General features: G+C 45.1%; 1 protein-coding gene across 1 annotated transcript in view; it reads right to left on the bottom strand.

The window, feature by feature from the left end:
* ANKRD23 (ankyrin repeat domain 23) overlaps positions 1-24469 on the bottom strand; it is a 144020-nt gene that overhangs the window by 78337 nt on the left and 41214 nt on the right. The window contains exons 3-5 of the mRNA XM_069214399.1: positions 11878-12009; positions 10889-10996; positions 10269-10367 (exon numbers count right to left, since the gene is read on the bottom strand). Coding sequence (XP_069070500.1) covers positions 10269-10367; positions 10889-10996; positions 11878-12009 — 339 coding nt within the window. The remainder of the gene's footprint in view (positions 1-10268; positions 10368-10888; positions 10997-11877; positions 12010-24469) is intronic.

Genomic DNA, 24469 nt, shown 5'->3' with positions numbered 1-24469 from the left:
AAGTCCAAAATCTAAGTCTTTCAGGACATTTTTTAAAATGGTTCTTGATGATTTTACTGCATCCTATGATCTTATTTTGGCAGCAAGACCTTCAGGAGTCAGATCAGCTGAGAACACCATAAGTGGCTCATTCTTTTTCTTAGACTGACAAAAAAGAATTCCGTCGTACGTTCTCACCAGAAAAATCTTAATTTCATTATTATGGATCAATATAGTTTCATCAATGTTGACCATTATTTCTCTGATCTCACTGAGTGTGAGCCCGTAGCCAGCACTCAAGAGTGGCTTTAAACTTAATTAGCTTTTTCAAACTTAGCTCATCATACATTCATATGTTTTGAATGTATGCACGCATGCAGTTCAGGTGAACATACAAATCTGTTGCAAATACATTCACCTTGTTGTTTACATCAGATACATGGGTGAAGAGTTTATCTCGGATGAATTTAGTTGCAGATAAAAACATCTGCCTTTTGAGACTCTCATACTCTGTTCTTTCATCAATCCATTTGGCCCTTGTGCTGGCTAAATTACAGATAACACATTGAAGATCCTCAGCTTTCTGATTGGAGGTGCATGTGGGGTAGCCATCGATCTTCTAAGTGGATGGGCATTGGGTTTGGTTGTCCTCGCTTTCTCAGAAGACACTGACATTTTTCCCAGGCTTTTTTTTTATTGTATACGACTTGTAGCACTTGAAATTACAATGATAAAATATTTGATCCTCTTCACCCATCAGTTTCAATCTTTTGTAAATTTCTTCTTGCCGTATTTCTGCAGCATCTCAAACTCTCTAATGGCCATCCGCAGTTGATGTTAGCTTTTCTTTCAAATTAGTTTCGCATATGACACATTTTTCTTTGTTGGAGTCCTCAGATTTTGTAGTTAGCAACACTCTGTCAGGAGGTAAAGAGCCTCTGATACCACCTGCATCGCTCATGTTTACGAATCTGAATCAACAGAAAATCTGAAACAAAAGCAATATTAAAATAAATGACCAATATGATGGCTAAAACACATTATTATAGAGCCACCATTTTGGAATACGGCAGAAGGGTTGCTCTGAGGAGTTATTTTCTGTTGCTATAACACTACCTGACCCCCAAAACCTATGTTTTGACACCAAAATGAAGTATATAGGTCTCATGTTTGCCAAAATATTACATCATCACTGCAACACATCCGCCATTTGTAAAAATGCTGTCCATAAAACATTGGCTTGGAATAGCAATGTCTAGCCAAGCTAAATTACTTCTCAAATTATAGAAAAACACAAATCAAAAATGAAAATCTCTGAGAATTTTTTTTTTTAGGGAGGTATATCAAGGGGCCAGGACCCAGGACCAGCAGCATGAAAGCAGGGAGCAGAAATGCTCCATAATTACAAAGATATGGAGGATTGCTCCATTCTCCTTGCACTGGTGCACTGTGTACAGCATAGCACCAGCACAGGCACCCTTGCACCATACTGAAAGGGTGCATGTGTTACATGCATGATATTTTTTGTGCAGTAAGGGATGCCTTCCTGCACAAAAACAATCCTTATAGGCATTTTCCTCTTTCTGTGTGTGCTGCAAAATGCAGCACATGTGGAAAGAGGAAACAGCAAGGCGAAATGAAGATATTTTTCCTTGCTACGCCTCACTGCGAAAGGCGTAGCATTTTGACATCCTAGGTTTACTACCTTTAGTTAATCTGGGAGTGCGCCAAAATCCATGGGTAGCTGCATGGGAACGCCCAAGCTCCACCCATGGAACACCTCCAAGTTTTAAATGTAACACAACGCTGCACAAGCAGCTGTACTGCGTTAGAATTCTTTGCAAAGCCATGCAGCACAGCGCAAATCGCTCCTTGCGTGGCTTTGTAAATATTACTGAAGCCTTTGCATCATGCAATAAAAGGCTTGATAAATTTGGGCCTTAGCTCTTTCAACGCGAGTGTGGTGTATGACATCATCAGTCTGTGACCACTAATAAATGTGGCACTGTGAAATGTTTACAGTGTGCACAAATTTTAGTACATCAGGCCCATTGGTTTATGTTTTGTTATAATCAGTTGGCCTTTGGAAATATTTCTTTGAAAATAACCTTAACAGTTTTTTGATTGAAAAGGTATGCCTTCTTCATAATGTTTTTAATGATTTGTTAATTTTTGTTCAAACATTTTCTTTTATGCACCATTGTTACATGGTCGTTTATTTCAAAGTGTCTACCTACATAGATGAAGTTAGGTGGCAAGAACAGAGAATGTCTCTACCTTCATGGAGAGGGCACACATTGTGTTGAGAGCCAGGAGCACGAGGGTCAGCAATAGTGCTAATTTTGTTGATTTTTTTAGTCACAATGCAGACGTGTTAGGTTTTCATTTTGAGGTTGCTGGTAGGGGGTGAATTTTAGTGTTGAGGTTCAGGGTAACCCCAACTCATAGGTTCCTAAAAAATGGTCTGGAGATAATGAGCAGTGACATATTCACATTGTTGCATCTGCTTAAGCCCAGAGAAAGTTTGGTTTGTGCACTGTTTACAGTAATGTGGTGATGTCCACTCTGAAACTTCCCCTGGAGCTGCACTGAAACTAGCACAGATGCAATGAGACGTGGAGAACTGAAGCCCTTAAGTGGTGAAGAGGAGTCAGACTCTGGTTGTCTATTCAGGACCTATACTTGGGAGCGAGTGGACTGTAAACTTCTAATGACCCTTCAGGTGCAGAATTCTCTGTCCCTAATGTGTAGTATGTCCCACTACAAGGAACGTTTTCTGTATTTTTCACAAATCAAGGAAAGTAAGAAGCCCTGTCATGCTCTAAATAGTGGAACCTATAAACTTTAATGCTAAATATCAGTCAAGATGCCCTGGCAGATTTTGAGTTTTATGTGGGACAGCTCTATAAAGAGTAGTCTTTCAAATCCACGAGGGAAGGTTCAGTGTCATCAATGTTATGTTTAAGAAAGAGAAACAGACAAGCGCTCAATTGGTGAGATCAGGTGCCCTTTTACATGGTATGCTTTTTAAATGGAATGACAGAGTCAGTAGCATGTCCTGGAACAAATCCAGCAAACACCCTTATCTGAAACAAAAGCTGTTATTCAATAAGGGTGCTCGGGAAAGTTTGATTTAAAATGTTCAAAGGGTAGTGGTATTTATGGACTTGCTCAAGCTCACTATCATCAAGGGAAACACACACAGGTGTAATCTGCCTCTTCAAAACACATTGTGTATTCCCATGTTAAGTAGAAACAAATAATTGAATGTGTTATTCTTTGGATTCCTGTCAATGCCTTGTTGCAGAGTACACTGCTGTTAGTTGATTCTAAATGACATAATGCAATACCATTTATGACTAGGGAACCTTTGGCTACAATTCAGGTGACCCTACCATTACATAAATTAGACTGCAGAGGTGCATGCAGATTGATGCCAATTAAGAAAAAAGGTGAATACAGTACCCTGCCAGTTCAGCTTTGTAGTGAACGAACAACATATTCCGAGATTTCCTTGATGTATCTATTGTGATTTTTCTTTTTACAATATTTTGGTCTACCATAAACTTCAGAGAAGCTGCATATGTGTGCATAAACGCTTTGCAATGGCTACAGGTAGATCTTTTGGATGCTAAACTAAAGAAATTAATATTTCACATGCAAACAGTTTAACGTCTCTGTTAAGTTCTCTCTCCAGGATAATTTGCTGTCGCTAGGACAAGGCAAAGTTGCCATATAAGATTGTTTCTTAGGCTTTACCGACTTTCATAGAAAACATGTTACAGGTGAGTTCTGTTCAGAGGCAAAACTGACCCAGTTTACTAAGATGAGCTTACCATTTATATAGTGTAGAAGGAAACAGTGGACCCAGTTTACTAAAATGATCTTACCATTTATATAGTGTAGAAGGAAACACTGGTGTTTTAGAAGGTTGGGAATTGCCCTGTTCTTCACTTGTGTCACAACAACCAGGTAGTTCAAACAAAGAAGTTAGGCTTAGGAACTGATGTCTCTCTTTTGTACGCAAGGAGAACTGTTAGAAGTACGAGAAGATGAAATGTATTAGGCTACTCTATCCGAATGTTGTCAGGTCATGTTCTATCGACAAGCATAACTTAATCTGTACCCCATTGAAAGACTTTCAAAAAGAGAGGATGGATGGAAGGAAGGACACTGTAAAGGAAGGAAGAATTAAATATGGGAGGAAGAAATAATAGAGCAGGATTAAGAGGGAGAACAATCAGAAGGGGTGAAAATCATATCAGTCAACAATTGCAGAATTATGTGCAGGTTTAGAAGTGAAAGGGTGAGAGGGCGTGGGCAGCAGAGGAATGAAGTTGACTTTTGCGTGTGTGCCCCCACCCCCAAACAATAGTCTGCCATAACCGCATGACATCAGTGCCTGCTGATGTAGTCTTGGGTGGAAAACAGCACAGACATGAACCCAAGGGCTTAAGGAGAGCTCCTGGAACTATTCTTGTCTCACAGATAATAGTGAAAGTGCACTAGCTACACAGCCATTGACAACAGGGTTGTGTGCAACTGCAATTTTTAAAAAGCTACCCAGGTATCAACCCCTTGCAGTGCCAGGAGCTGCGAATGATGGTGCTGCTACAGACACTCGGAGTACACTGGGCTAGAAATTCTGCAGCCAGGGGATCGAGGAGCAGGTAGAGACTGAAACACGATCAGAAACAGAAAACGCAGGACAAACCCGGCGTTGATCCAAGCCGAGTGGAACAGTCATGAGTGGAGACCCTCCCTCAACTGGCAATGACAATCCTCTGATGGTGGTCTTACAGGGTGGAACGTGACCCAATAAAACTGTGAAATGGATGGGACATTCTCATGATGGCGGAATACTATGTGAAAATCATAATGCAACAAAAGAGGCTTTCTGGAATGTGACTCACAATGCATCTCAAGCAAGAGGTGTAAGAGCTCGAAGACTGATAAAGAGACTGCATGCTGCTGGGGGTCAAAAGATAGCAACGACGTTGGGGCGGGGGTCGGCACAGGAACCTAGTACCTGTACCCAAAGACTTACTGCAGGAAGGAAAGACAGCCTAAATTATCTCTCACTAAACCCTCCTCTCTCCCCCCCCCCCCGCCATCACGGTAGACAAGCACAACAAAACTAAGATAGGCATTTAACCCCTAAGGAAAGCACTGAACCATAGGGCTCTAGACATTTAATAGTCATTGTGCACAGATCATAAGGCCGAATACCCCTCCTTGCCCAATCATGAAAGACAGACTTATCTGCCCTTCTCTATAATTGCTGTCAATAGAAGTTGAAGAGAAACCTTGATTACAGAGATGCTTCCTAGCAAAGCTGTTGGATGGGACAAGCAAGACAAAGTGCTAGCCTCCAGCAGTTCTTCCAAGAAAGTGGCAGAATCTTGTTAGGGGCTTAATATGTCACAGCAGTACTTGTATCAGTTGCTGAAAGACAACTTGAAAGATCCAACAGGACATAGCTAAGTGAGACACTACAGTCCATGACCTTCAACACTGCACGGTCAGTCTGAGGAGATTACCAACTTGTTTTTATTGGCATCTTATATGACAATTATCCAACTTTATAATCAGTTACATTTTGCGTTTCCATATAATATTGTTTTCAGTGTAACTCTGCATGCCCAGATGTGTCCATGTCATGAGTGTTCATGCAGCAAACGTGTGAGGAGTATTGCATATTGTAGTACAGCACAGTCACTTGGCACTCTGTATCATTCTACTAATCCAGGTGCTCAACCTTTCTCCAAACACTGCAAGTAAACCGTGATGCCTTATTCCATCCCCAACATACTAAGAAAGTTTGGTGTTAGGGCACTTCTCTTGTGGTGTACAAAATAAATCATAAGTGGGTAACTCATGAACCCCGGTACCTGTGGCATCGACCTGCCAACCCAATGCATAAAGGCTGTGTGTACAACTCATGTATATGTGTGAAAACAATATAACCAATTAGAAACTTGTAAACTTCTGTCTCTAGGGAAAGGTGATATGAGCCTGTAGATTTCTCTGGGGGCTAAATACCAGGAGGATTGGTGGTGGTGGGTTAGGGGGGGGAGGGGCAACTATCTCTCTCTCTCTTGCTAAGTAAAAATAAAACAGTGTGGATTTTGGACGGACCGCTAGTTGCGAACTGTAACCCAGGAGTTCCATGTAAAAGGATCAGACCAGACCGGGTAGCCAATTGCTTTTTTTTTTTTATCAGGCAGCTAGAGTGTCTTCATCAGCCCCCTTTAGAGTACCTACAGGAGAGGGTAACGCTCCCGAAAGGCTCTCCCATTCCTCTAGGACCTCTGCCAACAGATCTGCAATGGGTCGCCTACACACTCCTCGGGCCTCTTCTCCCTGTAAGGCTCCTTCTTCTTCCTGTGCCCATGTGGTCACGTCCTTTACTCAGCCCTTGGCTGCTTGGATTTCCACACTATGATATTCATCTCTTTGTCAATATTAGGGATAGGTCCACATGTCTATTGCCAACATTCTTGGCTTTGGGTCTAGGAAAATTTCCCAGCAGGTACACCTCTATGGTGCATGCAAGGGTGCGGTTAAGTGTGTCATTTATTTTATCTAGAATAGACCTCCAAAAAAGGCCTGCAAGTGGGAACACACCAATGTCGTGGCAGAAGACAGCTTTTAGATGAACACAGTCGGGACATCTCCCATGCTCCCTTCCATAGACTGCCATGATTTTATGTGGTGTGAGGTACTTAGGAAGTTAAACCGTATTTATTAAAGGCATGTGTTTCAGGACACCTGTGGGTATGCCAATAGTTTATGGCAAGTCTGATCTGTGATTTTGGGTCCCAGCACTATCTTCCTTTTAGACTTCATCTAGAGGCTTCTGACCATCGTGTTTAATGCTTTGTAAAACCACCTTACGAGGTGTCCTCTCGGCCCCATCGCCATCAACAGCTGGAGCACTGTATGAGTTGGGGGTTCAGCATTACCTTCATTCCAAAGGTCCCTGAAAATCTGGATCAGCACCTCATATGTGAGAAATTGGCTAGGTGGTAGTCTGTTTTCTGTTAAAAGGGCCTCCATGGGGCATTAAGGTGCTCATATGGAAACAATCTCCCACTGTCCGAGCCCTGCTTCCGTCCAAGCAGACAGATGTGCTGCTGTGAAGATCAGGGGAACCCCGTGAGGCAGTCCCACCAATGGGAGTGCAAGGGCATAAAGAGGGCCCCTGATCATTTGTTTAATACACCTATGCCAGCATCATAAAGTGAAAGACAGTAGAAACCCAGGCGTAGGATTTTCAACTCTGGCTGAAGCAACTTTGCGAGTAAAACCCCCTGATTCGGCTCCAGTCTGATCAGGCCACGCTTTGACTGATTCTCTCCGTCCGCCCATCAGGTTCTGCCACAAAGTACAATTTATAGCCAGGGAACCCCAGACCTCACTCCAGTGGTGGTTTGCAGACAGTCTCGAGGGAGTCCCTGTGGTGGCCTCAATCTCAGATCTGGTTCCAGAGAAGTCCAATTGTCTGAGCTGGTATCTCCACTGGGCGGTTGGACCATCCATTCAGACATGTTTGAAATGATCAGAATCACTATGTTAAACCTGCACAAGAACTTAGACGAAGCCAGAACCAAGATGACAAATATTTCTCCTCTTTACCTGAGAAGAACACCTCATTCCAACAAAGTAGAGTGAAAAGAGACTGTAAAAACTTGTCCAGTTGCCTCAGGACACTGAGAAAGCGAGACAGAAACTGATAAGGGAGGTGGAAAAACTGCAAGAACACAGACCTTTAGATGGGCACGAGGGTCTCCTATACATGATTCCCTCATCACCAACAAGGCCTAGTTCGGGATAGTTGGCATGATAAGCCCATCTAATGGATTTATGTATGGGGGGATGGGGGGACATCGAGAGGGGGTTAGGGTACACTACAATTGGGGGAGAGGTTTCAATACCTGCCTGAAGATTACTGACGCACGCCAAGACACAGTTTTGGTACGACTGGTAGATGCCAGCATTCCATGACTCTGAACATAGTCCTACGCAAGCAAAAGTATGGTCCTAAATGAGTTTTACTGTTGCCCAACTGGGTCCCTGCCAGCGCTTTAATGCCCTCGGGTTTAACGTGCTCTATAAACGCTTTTAACATGATATAACAATAAGGATCCGATTTTTGGTTGAATTGGTGCTAAATGTTAAACTTTATAAACCCTTCGTTCTGGAAAGGAGGGGGACAGTCAACACACTTGTGCAACAGCCTTGGTGGGAGAGAAGATTTCTCAGCTAACATGGTTCCCAAGTTGAGTTGAAGCACCAAATGGTGGCTTGACAGGGGCATTAGGGCACTACTTTTTACAGTGTGAGCCGCTACATACAAATTTCATTTTATTATTTTGTTTCCTTCTATGTTGTGATCCATGTTACAGCTGAATCCAATGAGGGTCGCAGTATTCTGACATGGCATTGCCATTTAAGGTGGTGTAGATGTGGGCAGGTACAAGCATGATCATTTACAGCCAGCCAGCTTGTTGCTGTGAAATAAAGTTCAGGTCGATTGGACAGTTTTTTTTGTGGGTTTTTTAAAGTTTTTTTTTTGCCATGGCCAACCTGACGTGTACTTTACCTCGTTCCAAGCTGCACTGTAAGGGTGTTGGGGAGCACACAGATGCAGGCTTCAAGCAAAGTTGGAATGTTGGTCCACCTGCCGCAACCACTACAGCGCTGATCTCACACTGTTTACTTTTACAAACATGAGAGCAGCATCGGGATTGGCTGAGATGACAGAGGATGTTGGTACACAAATGCCATGGGCCCCTGCACAAAGGCAGGCAGGAAATGCAGGTACTAGATAATTAACATGGCCCTGTTTCTGTTTCTGTCTCTGTCTCTCTCGTTCGGTGTGTGCCATTCATTCACGCAGAGTGCAAGTGATTGTACTGTGCACGAGCCGCAAGGGTGTGGAGTTGAGATTTGCTTAGGCACACTATTGTATCTTATCTAGTATCTGTGGCTCCTGGAGCCAGAAGTGGCAAGTTCGGCCTTGCCAAGTTCTGACTTGAAAATGCTGTGATTTGAATTGGACGGTGGATGGTGGTTGGACTTGGTGGAATATGAGAATACCAGTGAAAAGGTGAAATCTCTTACCGAGTCTGTAGTGGGTACCTCACACATTTACTCTACGTTCTCCCTGAGCATGAATCAGTCCCTGCACACTGTCACCAGTCATTGGAGCCATCAACCGACCTTGGTGTGGTTTAGACTGCAGAAAAGTAGCAAAGGTGAGTCAAGATGGAAATAAAGTTCATACTCCATTATAGACAAGATGAATGAAGTGTATTTGATGAGTGCAGCAGCGGCCTCAACAAGCATGGGCCCTTACAACTGAATAACACTGATGCAGACCAATCTGGACGTGTACCCACACAGCAATATGGTGACAAGACCGAAAAACGTCTCCATGTCTTGGCGACCCCCTCCCCCCACACACACACACACGCGCGAAATCGCCAAAATGTCCTTCTGCTCTCGTTGGATGCCGAGAAGGCATTCAACAGAGCAGACTAGATCTATATGAAGAAGGTGCTAACACGGAAGGGCATAGGTCCTTTAGTTGTCAGATGGGTCATGTCCAGTAATCATTCCCCTACAGCCAGCATCAGAAAATGTGGAAAGGATGCACACAAAATTATTATGCCCCAAATTTGATGAGAATTGCTTTCTATCATGACATTATTTTAAATGCTTTTCTGCCTTATCACAGATTCACACAGTGATGTCATATTCTCTTTGATAAGCAGCTATGATTCCTAATTCTCCGGCACATTAGTTACCGTGTGCAAAACACCCTTTGCATTTACTTGTAAAATATAATCTAATTTAAACTTTGTAGTGGATGTATCAAAACGGCAAATTTTTATTCCATTTCGTACAATTGCCCAGTGGAAAAACACCAACATTTTTGTTCTAAATTACTGCTTAAATACTGTTGAAAATTGGTTGATTTACTGTGCCATTGGAAACCGAATTTATTTAGCATATTCTCTTAAAAGGTCTGCAGGGAAATCTCATTGGTGCAGTATGGGTTCAGTATGTAGGGCAGTGATTGTCTGTGACTCTGTGACGGTAGACTAGGGTGGATCAGTACATGGGCACCTGTTATTTATACACCTCAGATTCTAAATTACACTTTCTAAACGTTCACTCGTCATGCCTAGCCTATCACTCACATGCCTCTTGGCTCTTACCAGGTCTTATCATCAATGGCCAAATCTCTGTTCTCAGTTACCGATGTTTACACCCTCACTCACCATGTCTCTTGGTTCCAGGGAAGCTCCAGCCTCTAGCAACCGCTCTACTAAATCCAGATGTCCTCTGATGCAGGCCCGGTGCAAGGCAGTACATAGGAACTATAAACGGAAAGAAGAGATATCTGTGTTACTTCTGCCCAGATCTACCCTCCAGCTGCAAGAAACCTACTCCAGTTGCAGACACCTTCTAGATACAAATAACTGCCACAGCGAACAACAATCCACTGCAGAGAGTTTGACACCGTATGGCATCTCAACCTCCCATCTGCATTCACTCACTCAAGAAAGGAGATTGTCATTCACAAAGTGTAGATAAACCACCAGATTCAACCTTTAGCTCCTCTCTTGGATGCTTTTTGAGAGCTCAGTTTGTGCTGCTTTTTACTGACTTTACATCACTTTCGTATACAAATCTATACACGTCATTCCTCTACTTTAGAAAAGGACTAGTCACCCAGGATAACATGGTGCCCAGCCCACAAGATGCGAGCTGCTGTAAAAATATAACTGTCCTCCAGGTGGTCTCTTGCAGCCTTTTAGTCAGTCCCGCACCTCTCACCGCAGTAGCCACTGCACCTGCACCTCTCACCATAGTAGCCACCGTAAGTATCCTTCCCCACCTGGTCGGAAGCATTGGGATCTCCACCGTCATCTAGGTACTTGTCCACCACAAGCCGCTGGTTTTCTAGAGCGGCCTGCAGGAACTGTGCAGTGTCCACTGGTCCTGTCTGAAGACATTCAGAGCACAAACATAGGGTAAGTCTTCGGGACATGCAATACTACGAGTAAAACGTGCATTACACAATGTGGATGCAAGTCTTGTGTGCAATACAGTCAACATTCAACTATACAGAAACAACCTCACCACATAAATTGAAGGTGATTAATGAGGACACAGAGCACCATGAGTAAGATTCTCACAACTTACGAACACATACAGGAGGTGAGTCTTTAGGATATGTTCACAGTACAGCCTTGTGGTGAATCACCTGCACAGTCTCATACACAAGCACCATAAAGAAGTTGGTTAAAATAAGCTGTCAATAAGTTGCAACATGGACACTGATATAACACTATGACACTGGCTTAAGGACATTAACAAATAATTTCATAGACAGGACTGAGTTAAATGGCAATTCAAGACACAAGCAACTGTCCAACCATGAGCTGAATATAAATATGATGACAGTGATCAATCCTAGTACAGATTTGAGGCTACGGTCTAAACATGATGTAGACTCAAGACCAGTGACCAGTTAGGAGAAAGATTCAAAGCCAGTGACAAGCCAGTGATCAATCATAATATCACCTTGAGGTCAGTGCAAATAATAACAAAGGTTTCAAGTCTGTGACCAATTATTGTTCAGACCGAGACACTGACTAATCATGACACAAATTCAACACTAATAATGGCACACCCTCTAGACGACTGACAAATTAAGGCATAGTGACAGTGCTTGAGATCAGTGTCCAGTCGCGATACAGGGTTGAAGTTAGTGCCCAGTTAAGACAGATAACTGTTGCTAATGACCAATGATTACAGTTGTGAAGCAAGTGTGCAGTTATGACACAGGTCTAACATCAGCGTCCAGTCACAACAGAATCTTACTATCTCTGGGGGCGGGGCTTTTCTTGGCTGGGGGATGTGTTTTGCTCTTTTCTTGCGCTTCTTCAGGTTTACAATGTTCTGCAGATCTTCTATGCTCTCCAGACGAATCCGGGTGTCATTCAACCTGCTGAGCTGTGGGTATGAGAAGAGATATTGGACTCAGTTGGTCACACTAGAGCATCTCATTTCCATATAAATTGCGATTCCTCTCAGGAATCAAAACTACTGAAGCAACCACTTATTGAGTCACAACTATCCAACTGTGGGGTACTTTGCACTTCAGCACCTTTCCATCCATCAACATACATCACATAGAAATCTGCTACCAAACACCATTTCACCTTTCCAAGACCCAGGAGGCAGAGGAAACTCTGCACCCTAGCACTGACCCATTCACCCACAAGCCAATCCACTCCAAAGAGTTTCACTCAAGCACCTACTGACAATGGCAAAATACAGAAAATTCCACATCAGATCATCCACTCACCCACCACAGGCGATATAATTGGTAACTTTGTATCCAGTCATAGGGTGACACTACCACCTCAACTGTTCATCATCCAACAAGACTGTCAACCTCTGGTAACTTCGCACCTGTTCAGTCATCTAAAGTACAACACAATATAGGGAATCCTGTACAGAGCAAAGACAGCTATCCATGGACCAACCATTCTCAACCAACTCTTCATCCTGTACCTGCCCATTCCCAACCAAGCACTGTTTACCAAGCCAATCGACCAAAAACACAGAGAACTGTGCACCCCTATTTTGTATACATAAATATTAACCGACAATGTACCAAAAAAACAGAAGGGGGCACGTGAGGAAAGAGGTGAGGTGGCAGAACTGGATTTAGGTGCTAACAGATTGGAAGATGGTTGTGTAGGAAGCTGGCCTGGTGTGGTGGGTACCTAAGGTACTTACAACTTATGCCAGGTCCATGTATCCCCTATTAGTGTAGTGTAAGCAGTGTCTAGAACCCAGGCTCTCTAGAAGTAGCTGTTGATGAGCAGCCAAGGCTTATATAGGAGACATGCAAAGCTCATGCAATACCACTGTAGTCACACAGCACTTACACACATGAAAGAAAACACTGAGTGTTACAAAAATAAAAGGTACTTTATTTTAGTGACACAAGTACCAAAAAGTACTAGAGGGGCAAACCTCCAATAGGAGGTGTATAACACTCTAGATTTGTACACTAGTAATCAGAAATAGACATCAATAGCAGTAGAAAACAGTGCAATAGACATTAGTGACCTCATGGGGAGCCCAAACCATATACTAAAAAAAATGGAATGTGAATGCAGGAACCCCACCTAGGTAAGTGGAATCTGTAGAGGGGAGCTGGAGGAACTAGGAACCCCAAAAGGTAAATACCACAGCGTCCCCCAGCGACCAGAAAGGAAAGAGTAAGTTACAGAATTTTCCCCAAACCACCCAAAAGGACTAAAAAAGATAATGCAAAACCCAGACAAGACTGCAAGAAACCAGCAGTGGATTCCCGAAGAGGAAAACCTGAAAAAGAAGGGGACGAAGTCCAGAAGTCGCAGAAGTGTCCGCTGGTGGCAGGAGCCACTACCCACCCTTCTGTGGTCGCAGGGGTTGGTCGACAAAGGTGGTCAAGAATACAGCCCTGGAGTCGGTGAAGAGTTCCTGGAGGATGCAGTCGACGTCCCACGCCGGATGGAAAGATTGCAGTCTGTGTGGAAAAGCCACCAACAAGCCTTGGCAAAGGCAAGAGTTGCGATAGAAGAAAAGTGGAGTTGCTGGAGATCAGCAAGGTCCAGGAGGACTGAACCCAAGGAGGGGAGTCTCAGGGGACCCTCAGCAAGGCAGAGAGTCCACAGAAGAAAAGGCAGCCCCCCCAGGAGAGCCACTGAAAGAGGACCCAGGAGTCGCAGAGGAGCCCATGCAGTACAACTAAATAAGGGTCCCACACCGCACGAGAAACACGCAGAGGGCTGTGCATTGCAGGGAAGAGCACAGGGGGCTGGGACTACATGGAGCCTGAAAATCCCTTGGTGGAGATATGAACAAGCCTTGGTAGCTGCAAGAGAGACAGTGCATGAGGGTACTGTCTTGCACGGGAAGGCAAGGGCTTACCTTCACCAAAGTTGGAAACCTGGCAGAGAGGACCAAGGGGACCACCCCAGATCACCACCTGTAAAGCAGGGTCTACGCAGCTCAGAAGGAGAGGAGATCCACCCGACCGGTTGTCGTTGCAGTTGGTGCCTGTGGATGCAGGGCAGTGACTCCTTCACACCAAGGGATGCACAGCCAGGGAAATGTTGCAGAAGCTGGAAGGAGCTGTGGAAACAATGTTGCAAGCAAAATCTCCGTTGTGGATGCAGATTGTTCCTGGAGGGTCCAGTCGCAGTTCCATTGGCCAGACGTCGAAGTGGAGGTTGCAAAGGAGTCCTTCTGGAATCTTGCAGGCTGAATCTGAGGGCCCACCTAAGAGGGAGACCCTAAATAGCCCTGGAAGGGGGATTGGTCATCTAGCCAAGTGACCATCTATCAGGAGGAGGCTCTGACGTCACCTGCCTGACCTGGCCACTCAGAGGGTCCCAGAGGCCTCTGCCCACCTTGGATTCAAGATGGCAGAATCAAGGGACCCTCTGGAGGAGCTCTGGGCACCACCCGTGGGGTGGTGATGGACAGGGGAGTGGTTACTCCCCATTCTGTTGTCCAGTTTCACGCCAGAGCATGGACTGGAGGTCCCTGAACTGGTGCAGACTGGTTTATGCAAGGAGGGCACTAAATGTGCCCTGCAAAGCATAGCAGTGGCTTGGGGAGGCTACCCCTCCCAAGCCATGCAACATCCATTTCCAAAGGGAGAGGTTGTTACCCCCCTCTTCCAAAGGAAACCCTTTGTTTTGCCTTCCTGGACTTGTGCTGATCAAGCAGCAGGGGAGCAGAAACCTGTCTGAGGAATGGCAGCAGCTTGGGCTGCCCAGAAAACCCTAGAATGCTGGTAGGAGCAATGCTTGGGGTCCTCTAAGGAGCCCCCAGAGGGCATGGAATCAACTTCCAATACTGGCAACAGTATTGCGGTATGATTCTGACATGTATGATACCAAATATGCCTAGGTTCAGAGTTACCATTATGTAGCTGAACATAGTGACCTACGCCCAGTACACGCGTAAAATGGCATTCCTGCACTCACAAAGTCCATGAAAATGGAGCTGGAGTTCGTGGGGGCACCTCTGCTCATGCAGGGGTGCCCTCACACAGAGGTGCTTGTACCTTGCCCTCTGGGCTATGAGGGCCTACTATAGGGGTGTCTTACCGTGACCTGGTCCAGTGACCAGGTGCAGTGGCCTGTAGTGAAAAGGGTGCATGCACCCTTTCACGCAGGCTGCAATGGCAGGCTTGCAGATACACTCTACATGAGCTCCCCATTGATGACATAATACATGCTGCAGCCCATGGGAGACCCTTGGTACCCCTATGCCTAGGGTACCATATACTAGAAACATACAAGGGGGCACCGGTATGCCAAATGTGGGGCGCATGCGTGTGGTCCAAGCAACCAAGTTTAAATGGAGAGAGTATAGTAACTGGGGTCCTGGTTAGCAGAAACCCAGTGAACACAATTAAAACGTACTGACAACAGGCAAAAAGTGGGTGGTAACCATGCCAGAAAGAGGGCACTTTCATACAGGTGGTATAGTTAAGAGTTGAGGTGCATTGATAAATGTGAGTTTTGGTCCCAGTACTGTACTAAAATAAATTATAAGTCATGATGCAAGTGTACCAGTAAAGCTCCCTGTTGGGGCAGGTACTGGAGCTACTGGAATAGCAGGCAGAGCTAAAAGTTAAGATGTGAGTGGTGTTTGTACTGAAATAGTAGCCCAGTAATAAAAGATATTGTGCCCCACAGTTATACAATCATCTCAGCTTTTTGTGAATAGAAGTGTGATGGAGGTCTTTCTCTTATTCTTAGAGATGCCCTAATGTGGTAAGCTTCACTCCTGCATTTATCCTGTTCCTAAAAGGGTTATAGATAAAATTGTTGCGGCAAGAATGGAACCTAATTTTCTGTTACTACTGCCTACAAAGCACCACTGAAACTCTGAGTCTCCGGTCAACGTCTCTGTCCCAATTCTCCTCCAACTAATTTAACATCATGATTTTGAGTTACTTAAGTTAACATTTTGTTCAATCTTCCAATGCGTTCCAGGCACAATTCAGAGAACTTCTCTCTCTTTTAAATTCCCCATGAATTACTGTTTCCTATTCATTGAGGACACCGTGGATATTGTCCATTTCGACACTAGCCAGTCTAAGACTATGTTGATGTTTGCCATCCTCAGATCAGATCACCGTGCTGTTCCGTTCAGTTGGTTTTATAAACTTTGAGAAATCTTAAGCTTTTTCCAGGGAGTCGTATAGTTTGAGAAGTCTTGCGATCAAACAAGTCCTCCCCAAGATACAATCTTGTCCTATCTCGACATCTGCAGCTCCTCAAGTATTGCATACATTATATAATACCCATGTGACTTCTATTTTAAATATTATTAGATTCCAGTTGCCATAACAAGCCTAAACTCAATAACAGCTTGTTTAATGATGACTTAACTAAAATGCATCTCCCTTCGTTTGAATTGGACCATACTTGGGGTCAGTACTACTCCTCTTCAGTCAAACTCATATGGCAACCATTTAATTACAATTATAAAGAAGTGATTATGACTGCTAAATCAGTGTATTTTTCCCGAAAATATTTCTGCCTCTAAAATCACAACGTTATTTGTGCATTGACACATTGACAAAGAGTTGAAAGATCTGCTCCCTTCCCCCACAACCCAAGCATTTAGTTAAATCAAATAGTGTAAACTGATTTGCTGACTCTTTTGAGGCTAAAACAATGAACTTCAAGTTCTATCTAAGAAGACGCAACACTGCCAACAGAAGACAGTGTTTTCCCTCTTCCCAAACTCTTAAAATCCCTTGTTCAGTTTGTCCAGATGACTTCCTGTCGCAGATGGACAGTAAACCTTTGGGCTCAACCACTAATATAACGCACGCTGAGCTTCACTAAAACTTGCAAATGCTTGAACATAAGCATGTGAGCTCCCTGTTGAATGCCTCTGTATCCTCTGGTATTCTTCTTCTTGTAAGAAAATAAATAAGTTACTTACCTGTAATTGTAGTTCTCCAGTATTATAAACTTTCATAGATTCACATGCTTGAATACTTCCCAGTCATCCAGATGGGAGTCCCTGGTGGAATATATAAAATATGCTTAAATATATACCTACATTAAATGCATTAGGCCTTTGGCTTAGCAACTTTTCACAGTTATTTTGTAAAAAAGACCCAAACTAAAAATTCAACCAATCAAACTGCACCACCCCCTAGAACCTCCTGTGAGGAACTGCCTGCCCTCAGATTTTCTGAGCATAAGTGCTGCAGTAATAAGGAACACTGAGAAAAGAGATGGTGAGCTCCTCAGGGGAGGCGGGTGGGCTGCATGTGAATCTATTGAAAGTTTCCAATACTGGAGAACTACAGTTACAGGTCAGTGTAGGGAAATGCCTCCCTTGGCATGGTTACCCCCTAACGTTTTGCCTTTTGTTGATGCCAGTTATGATTGAAACTGTGCTGGGACCCTGCTTACCAGGCCCCAGCACCAGTGTTCTTTTCCTAAACTGTACCTTTGTTCCCACAATTGGCACAGGCCTGGCACACAGATAAGTCCCTTATAACTGGTACCCCTGGTACCCCTGGTACCAAGGGCCCTGTGGCCAGTGAAGGTCTCTAAGGGCTTCAGCAGGTATTATGCCACAGTGGAGACCCCTCCCCTCACTCTGCACATGCATACTGCCTCCCAGCTTGTGTGTGCTGGTGGGGAGAAAATTACTAAGTCGACATGGCACCCCCCTCAGGGTGCCATGTCCTCAACCCACTGCCTGTGGCATAGGTAAGTCACCCCTCTAGCAGGCCTTACAGCCCTGAGGCAGGGTTCACTATACCACAGGTGAGGGCATAGTTGCATGAGCACTATGCCCCTACAGTGTCTAAGCCAAACCTTTGACATTGTAAGTGCAGGGTAGCCATAATGAGTATATGGTCTGGGAGTCTGTCAGTTACGAACCCCACAGTTCCATAATGGCTACACTGAAATCTGGAAAGTTTGGTATCAAACTTCTCAGCACAATAAATGCACACTGATGCCGGTGTGGGATTTATTGCAAAATGCACACGGAGGGCATCTTAGAGATGCCCCCTGCATGCCAGTCCGACTCCTAGTGTTTGGCTGACAGGTTCCTGCTATATGGGGTGAGTGCCTTTGTTACTCTGTGGCCAGGAACAAAGCCTGCACTGGGTGGAGGTGCTTCTCACCTTCCCCTGCAGGAACTGTAGCACCTGGCGGTGAGCCTCAAAGGCTCATGCCTGCTGTTACAGCTCACCAGGGCATCCCAGCTAGTGGAGATGCCCACCTCTCCGGACACAGCCCCCACTTTTGGTGGCAAGTCCAGAGGAGATAATGAGAAAAACAAAGAGGAGTCACCCACCAGTCAGGACAGCCCTTAAGGTGTCCTGAGCTGAGGTGACCCCTGCCTTAGGAAATCCTCCATCTTGCTTTGGAGGATTCCCCCAATAGGATTAGGGATGTGCCCCACTCCACACAGGGAGGAGGCACAAAGTGGGTGTAGCCACCCTCCAGGGCAGTAGCCATTGGCTAATCCGCCCCAGGCCTAAACACACCCCTAAATTGAGTATTTAAGGGCGACTCTGAACCCAGGAAATCAGATTCCTGCAACCTACAACAAGAAGAAGGACTGCTGAACTGAAAGCCCTGCAGAGACGACGGAGACAACAACTGACTTGGTCCCAGCCCTACCGGCCTGTCTCCAGACTCAAACAACCTGCACAGTGACGCATCCAGCTGGACCAGCGACATCTGAGGACTCAGAGGACTGACCTGCACCTAAAGGGCCAAGAACCTCCCGAGGACAGCGGCTCTGTCCAGAAACAGCAACAAAATTGGAACAATGAAGCAACTTTAAAGAGACTCTCACTTCCCGCCAGAAGCGTGAGTCTTCACACTCTGCACCCGACACCCCTGGCTCGAGTTCAGGACAACAAACACTGCAGAGAGGACTCCCAGATGACTCCAACGATGTGGACACCCTCAGTCGACCCCCCCCCCCTGCAGCACCACAGCGACGCCTGCAGAGAGGATCCAGAGGCTTCACCTGACAGCGACTGCCTGGTAACAAAGGAACCCAACGCCTGGACCCAGCACTGCACCCGCAGCCCTCAGGACTGAGAGGAACCACCTACCAGTGCAGGAGTGACCAGGAGGTGGCCCTCATCCTAGCCCAGTCAGTGCCTGGCCCGAGAAGCCCCCCTGTGCCCTGCCTGCTTCGCCACAGTGACTTCCAGGTCCCTCCATTGATTTCTACAGCAAACCCAACGCTTACTTTGCACACTGCACCTGACCGCCCCGGTGCCACTGAGGGTGTGTTTTGTGTGCTTAAGTGTGTCTCCCCCCAGTGCTCTACAAAACCCCCCTGGTCTGCTCCCTGAGGATGCAGGTACTTACCTGCTAACAGACTGGAACCGGAGCACCCCTGTTCTCCATAGGCACCTATTTGTTTTGGGTCCTCGTTTGACCTCTGCACCTGACCGGACCTGTGTTGTTGGTGCGGTGGCTTTGGTGTTGCCTTGAACCCCCAGCGGTGGGCTGCCTATACCCATGAGAGTGACTGTGTAAGTGCTTTACTTACCTGAGAAATTAACCAAAACTTACCTCCCCCAGGAACTGTTGATTTTTGCACTGTCCACATTTAAAATAACTATTTGCCATTTTAACCAAAACTGTGTGTACTACTGTTTTAAATCAAAGTTCTATACTTACCTGTGTGAAGTACCTTTCATTTTATGTACTTACCTCAAATTTGAATCTCATGGTTCTAAAATAAATTGAGAAAATACTATTTTTCTACATAAAAAACTATTGGCCTGGAGTTAAGTCTTTGAGTGTGTGTTCCTCATTTATTGCCTGTGTGTGTACAACACATGCTTAACACTACCCTCTGATAACCCTTCTGCTCGACTACACTACCACAAAATAGAGCATTAGTGTTATCCAATTTTGCCACTATCAACCTCTAAGGGGAACCCTTGGTATATACAGAGCCAGCTTCCTACAGTAACTAACTTATTTCTTACTCCAGTATTGGAACTTTCATAGATTCACATGCTTGAATAAGAATAGCAAGCAGTGATTAGCAAATTTTCTGTATTTGTAAGAACACATTCTTCCATGTAAGAGATAGTATCGGCATTTAGGTAACTTCATGTCTGATAAAGATATATATATGTATATATATATACCTATACATATATTATACAAAGAAACTTATCATTATACAGAAAACATGGTATTAAATAGCAGAAGCGGATGTTGGGAACAGAGAAAAGGCTCACCTTCATTGAAACAAATGCCTGAGGACTGCTTGGCCAGCCGCTTTATCCTGGAGCGTTTCAGCATCCAAGCAATAATGCCTTCTAAAAGTCGTTCTCCACGTTTCCGCTCGGCAGATGTCAGGTAGGGACACGCCCGAGAACAATGCACAAGAAGTAGAAACCGCTGTAGTTGAATGTGCATGTACTCTTGTGCCCAAAGGTCAACCAGCCTTTTGATGGCAAAAGGCTATCATGTTCGAAACCCATTTGGAAATGGTCTGCTTAGTGACAGGATGCCCTCTTATGGGTGCACTTAAGGCAACGAAGAGTTGGTTTGATTTCCTGCTTGACTTTGTTCTCTGTAAGTAGAACATGAGACATCTTTTCAAGTCGAGAGAATGGAGAGATCTTTCTGCTCCAGTTTGAGGTTGTGGAAAGAAGGATTTCAGTACTATTGGCTCATTAATATGTAAGTCCGATGGTACTTTAGGGATACATTTAGGGTTGGTACGTAGGATAACTCTATCCCTCTGAACTGTAGAAAAAGCTCTTGGATTGTAAATGTTTGTATTTCCCTGACTCTGCGAGCAGATGTTAGAGCTAAGAGGAGCACTACTTTCCATGTGAGGTATTTGATGTCTGCTTTATGGATAGGTTCAAAAGGTTCTTTCGTCAGCTGGCCCAAGACTGTATTAAGTTGCGAAGCTGGAGAAGGGGCTTTAACTGGAGGAAAAGACCGAAAAAGACCCTTCATAAATTGTTGTATAAGTCTGAGGCCAGAGTGATGGTTCCTTAGGTATTCTTCTGTATCTAGAAATGGCTGCCATGCTGATGGACGTATGGGCAAGAACTGAGTGTGCTAGATGAAGTAGGTAAGGTAAGATTTGGTCTGGAGTGGAAGAAAGAGGGTGTATATTCTTGGAGACCCACCACAAGCAGAAGCGTTTCCACTTTAATTGGTATGTCTTACTTGTGCTACCTGCATGCGCTTTAGCCAGGATGTCCTTACAATCGTTAGTAATATCTAAGTGGCCAAACTCATTGAATTCAGGAGCCATGCAAATAAGTTGAGAGACCTGTGATCTTGGTGTCTCACCTGGCCTTTATTGATGGTTAGCAATTCCGGAACCGGTGCTATCCTGATGGGTGAACACGACGACAGTAACAGTAGCTCAGAATACCATGGTTGGCGTGGCCAGGCTGGAGCAATTAGGAGGGCTCTGATTTGATTTTGCTGATCACTCATGGGAGTAGAGGAATCAGAGGAAAAGCGTAAGCATAAATCCCTGACTGTGCTATCGAAAAGGCATTTCCCCACGATCTTAGTTGGTGAAGCCAGCTTGCATAAAATCTGCATTTTGCGCTCTGGGATGTCGCAAACAGGTCCTGATTTGGCTTCCCCTCCTGAGGAATATTCCATCCAGGGTCTCCCAGTTCAATTCCCATTAGTGGAGAGATGTGCTAAGCCAGCAAATCTGCAGTGGTCTTGTGCACCCTTGGGAGATGATCTGCTTTTATGTGCACTGAGTGTTGGATGCACCAGGTCCAAATGGTCTGTGCTTCTTTGGATAGCAGATACGACCGAGTCCCTCCTTGCTTGTTGATGTAGTGCATAGTGGTCATATTGTCCATTCAGACAAGCACTGAAGAGCCTTGGATTCTTGGAAGGAAGGCCTGCAAAGCCAGATACACTGCTCTGAGCTTGAGGAGGTTGATGTGAAGAGTGGTGTGAGAAGGGGACCATTTGCCACTTACTTGAAGGCCCCACAGACATGCACCCCATCCCACCATTGAGGCATCCGTTGCTATAGTTAGCGGAGGGACCTGAGTTAAGAAGCTTAGGCCTATGGAAATGTTTCCGGGTGATATCCACCAATTGAGGGGAGCTGACATATGTGGGGTTACATGTATTGTGTCCTTGAAGGAGCCTTGTGTCTGCTTCCATTGCTTGTCAGCTCCTCCTGGAGTGGATGCATACGAAGGCGACAGTGGGGAATAAGATTTATGCAAGATGATATCATCCCCAGTAATGACTTGTAGCGTCAAACTGAAAGAGACTTTTTTTGTTGAATTGCTCCTGCTAGCTTGACTAGCTTGAGTATCTGTCCACTGTTAGATAAGCCTTGGTTTGGACTGTATCCAGTATGGCGCCCAGGAAGACTATGCGTGCGGTTGGCTGAAGCTGGGACTTTTCCCGGTTGAGAGTGATGGCCAATTGTCTGAAAAGGCGTAAGTTCGCTTTGATAGAATTGCGTACTGACTGGATGTCGGAAGCTTTTACTAACCAGTCGTCTAGGTATGGAAAAATTTGATGTCGCTTGCGCCTTAGATATGCTGCAACAGTGACTAGACACTTTATACAAATTTAGTGAGTGGACTTGAGGCCAAAAGGGAGCACCTTGAATTGAAAGTGTCTGCCGGCTACCATAAATCTTAGGAACTTCCTGTGTTTTGGGCGAATGGGTATTTGGAAGTAGGCATCTTGCAGGGCATCTAAGGAAGTGATGTAGTCTGCTCTCTGTTGAGAAGCTCCAAGATGTCTTTAAATGTTACCATGCGGGAGGACTGTTTTTTCAGATACTTGTTCAGCTCCCTTCCAGGATGAGTCGCCATAGACCAGATTTTTTACTGATTAGAAAGAAGCGAGAATAGAAACCCTTTCTCTTTTGTGAATGGGCCACAAATTCTATTGCTTGTTTGGTTAACATTACCTCCGTTTCTAGGTTGAGAAGATGGAGATGTCTTTGACGTACTTGGGAGGGAGGTGTCCACGGGGGCATACATGTAAATTCTTGAAGGTGACCAAATTTTATTATGTCTAGGACCCACATGTTGTTTGTTATCTGACACCAACAATGAAGGGCGTGTTTTAGTGAGTAAGGAGAGGCAGCTGGCCGTTGGAGCTTGTCATTGCCTACGGGAGGGATCTTTGGTTTGCCTCCCCGACTTTCCTCTGTGAGGAGGCCTGCTTATGCCGCTGCTGGCAGTTGTCTTTAATGATATTGGGGTCTGGAGGGTTGGAAATTATATAAATAAGCTGGGTACCTGTAGTGCTAGTAACCTCCACGAAAGGAAGACTGCCCTCTACCTCTGGCACCCCGAAAGGGTGTTTTCTTATATTGTAGGGAGCCTAACGATCTGGCAGTCTCAGTGTCTAGCTTGATTGCTTGGAGAGCGTCGTCGACATGTTTGCCGAAAAGGGCTTCCCATCATAAGGAAGGTCTAGAATCTCCGTTTGGACTTCGGGTCGAAAGTTGGTGGCCTTGAGCCACCCATGGCGCCTTAACACTTCTGATCCAGCCAGAAGCCTAAAACCCATATGTAGGAAAGTACCATCTTGCCTGGCATGTTACCCCCATTTTCACTGTATGTATGTTTGTTTTTGCCTATGTGTCACTGGGATCCTGCCAGGCAGGACCCTAGTGCTCATAATGTATGCCCTGTATGTGTTCCCTGTGTGGTGCCTAACTGTATCACTGAAGCTCTGCTAACCATAACCTCAGTGTTTATACTCTCTCTGCTTTTCACAATTGTCACTGCAGGCTAGTGACTATCTTCACCAATTCTCATTGGCACACTGGAACACCCTTATAATTCCCTTGTATATGGTACCTAGGTACCCAGGGTATTGGGGTTCCAGAAGATCCCTATGGGCTGCAGCATTTCTTTTGCCACCCATAGGGAGCTCAGACAATTCTTACACAGGACTGCCACTGCAGCCTGAGTGAAATAACGTCCATGTTATTTCACAGCCATTTATCACTGCACATAAGTAACTTATAAGTCACCTATATGTCTAACCCTCACTTGGTGAAGGTTAGGTGCTAAGTTACTTAGTTTGTGGGCACCCTGTCACTAGCCAAGGTACCCCCACATTGTTCAGGGCAAATTCCCAGAACTTTGTGAGTGTGGGGACACCATTACACGTGTGCACTACATATAGGTCACTACCTATATGTAGCGTCACAATGGTAACTCCGAACATGGCCATGTAACATGTCTAGGATAATGGAATTGTCCCCCCAATACCATTCTGGTTTTGGGAGGACAATTCCATGCATCCCTGGGTCTCTAGCACAGAACCGGGTACTGCCAAACTGCTTTTCCGGGGTTTCCACTGCAGCTGCTGCTGCCAACCCCTCACAGATTTTTGCCCCCCTGGGGTCT

Source organism: Pleurodeles waltl, chromosome 11 (assembly GCF_031143425.1).
Source record: "Pleurodeles waltl isolate 20211129_DDA chromosome 11, aPleWal1.hap1.20221129, whole genome shotgun sequence".
In the NCBI taxonomy this organism is placed as follows: Eukaryota; Metazoa; Chordata; class Amphibia; order Caudata; family Salamandridae; genus Pleurodeles; species Pleurodeles waltl.
Note: the sequence above shows the minus strand (reverse complement) of the source record. Positions and strands in the feature narration are given on the sequence as shown.